This window comes from Sorghum bicolor, chromosome 5 (genome assembly GCF_000003195.3).
Source record: "Sorghum bicolor cultivar BTx623 chromosome 5, Sorghum_bicolor_NCBIv3, whole genome shotgun sequence".
Lineage (NCBI taxonomy): Eukaryota > Viridiplantae > Streptophyta > Magnoliopsida > Poales > Poaceae > Sorghum > Sorghum bicolor.
Window position 1 is genome coordinate 59,315,921 of NC_012874.2, and position 2,116 is coordinate 59,318,036.

The 2,116-nt window shown below is 57.0% G+C and overlaps 1 protein-coding gene across 1 annotated transcript; it reads left to right on the top strand.

Annotated features, from left to right (window-relative positions):
* On the top strand, positions 232-2,116 carry LOC8064825 (basic proline-rich protein). The gene has a single exon (XM_002449577.2). The coding sequence runs from the start codon at positions 658-660 to the stop codon at positions 1,828-1,830; it is 1,173 nt and encodes a 390-aa protein (XP_002449622.1). The 5' UTR covers positions 232-657; the 3' UTR covers positions 1,831-2,116.

Below are 2,116 nucleotides of genomic sequence, written 5' to 3' on the forward strand. Positions count from 1 at the left end.
CACAGTTTATCTGTGAATCCGAGACGAATCTTTTGAGCCTAGTTAGTCCATAATTGGATAATATTTGTCAAATAAAAACGAAAATGCTACAGTGTCGAAATCCGAAATTTTTTCGGAACTAAACAAGGCCTGATTGTGCTAATGAGAAAAAGTAGAGCAAGAAAAAAAAAGGCAAGGGACAAGTGTAGTAGTCATGACTCATCACACACGGCTTGTGGTTCACGTTGTGTACATACTGTATATTTAAGTTCATAGAAAAATCTATACATCTAGAAATATGAAATATCTAAATGTCTTACTATAATTTGAAGTGGATGAAATATATGAAATTCATTTTTTCAATCTATCTTTTTTTTTTGAGGAATTTTTTTTTCAATCTATCTTCAAACTGCAGATTTAAAGATGGAGGCAAAAATCCATTTGCAGGCAAGAACAGGTGAGTCACACTGTTCTGCCCATCTGTCCATGATCAGATAGACAAAGACATCAGCAAATTAATTGCACCGAGATCCAACAAACCAAACAACACAAGGTCAAATCATTTCTCTAATCCATCTGCCTTGCACTGCTCCAGATCCATCGTCCAAGACGACCTCAGATTTCCCTCCCAAGTCCCACCGCGTCGAGCTCCAAAGCCACTAAGAAGCGGCGGCGGCCATGTCGTCGGGCTCCGGCGCCGGCACCGGCGGCCGGCGCATCACCATCAGGTCCATCTCCTGCCGCGGCGTGAGGGCCTTCGTCCCGTTCCAGAAGCCACCGCTCTATGCCGCGGTGTCCCTCGGCGGCCGCCGGGAGAAGACGCAGCCGGACGCCGACGGCGGCGAGAGCCCGGACTGGGACGACGCGGTGTTCGCGTTCGACCTCGACGGGGATGCTGGTGCGCAGGCACAGCAGCAGCTGCTGGTGGAGTTCGAGGTCAAGGCGCAGGTGCCGATCCTCGGCAACAAGCTCGTCGGCACGGCTAGCGTGCCCGTAGCCGACCTGGCGGCGGCCGGAGACAACGCCGGGCTGCGCCACGTCAGCTACCAGGTGAGCGCCCCCGACGGCAAGCCGAATGGCACGCTCAGCTTCGCATACGCCATCACCGGCGGCACCGGCCCCGGCAACGGCGTGCGCCCGCAGCCGCAGCTCTACCCGGCGCCGGGGGGTGCGCGGCCGGATCAAAATCCGAGCTTTTGCTGCGCGCCTCCGCCGAGCGCAGCGTATCCGCCACCCGCGTCGGCTGCAAACTTCCCGCCACAGAGCGCCGGTTACCCGCCGCCACCACAGCCGTCGTCGCCGCCGGCTTCCGCTTCTCTCTATCCGTCACTGCAAGGGTTGTTGTCCCCACGCAGCTACCCGCCTCCGCCGCCGCCTTATTCACAATTTCCAGCGCCAAGCAACAGCAGCTACCCGCCGCCGGCTGCTGCTGCTACAGCATATCCGCCGTCATGCGCAGCCTGTCCGGCAGAGCTCACCATGTACCCGCCACCGCTGACGGCGGCTGGTACGGCATACCCGCCACCACCGCCGGCGACTCCGGCGGCACAGTACAGCAGCTACCCGCCGCCACCGGCGCCGCCGAGCGGGTACCCACCACCACCGGCGTCCAATTTGGTTCCTCCGACAGGCACCTACCCGCCGCCGCCGGAGTCAGGCTCGGCCTACCCAGTTTATCCAAGATCGGCGCCTTCGCCGCCGCCAGGGACAGTGGACCGTGCACTACCGTACTACCCGGCGCCTCCCGCTCCCGGCGGCTCGTACTACCCTCCTCCGGGGACACGGCACCCTGAGATCGACGGCGCGGGAAGGAACCCTTACTACCCACCGCCGGGGAGTCGATACCCGTAGGAGGAGCTCGGCGGAATAATTCGCAGCGTTATGGAACTGTGATGTGATGTGATGTGATGTGACAACTGGCGAGTGACGACGATGCTTCCAAGATAGCTCCGCCGCTTCGCGCCATGAGCATAGCTATGATCCATCGTCAGATTGCAGCGGTGGGTGCAAGGCTGCAAAGCTGCCACCAACACTTGGCTTGTTCGGGTCAATAATTAACCTCAGTGTTTTTCAGTCTTTCCAAGAGGATTTGTTTTTTTTAACAAAGTGAGTATTGAACTATTGATACTTTTTTTTT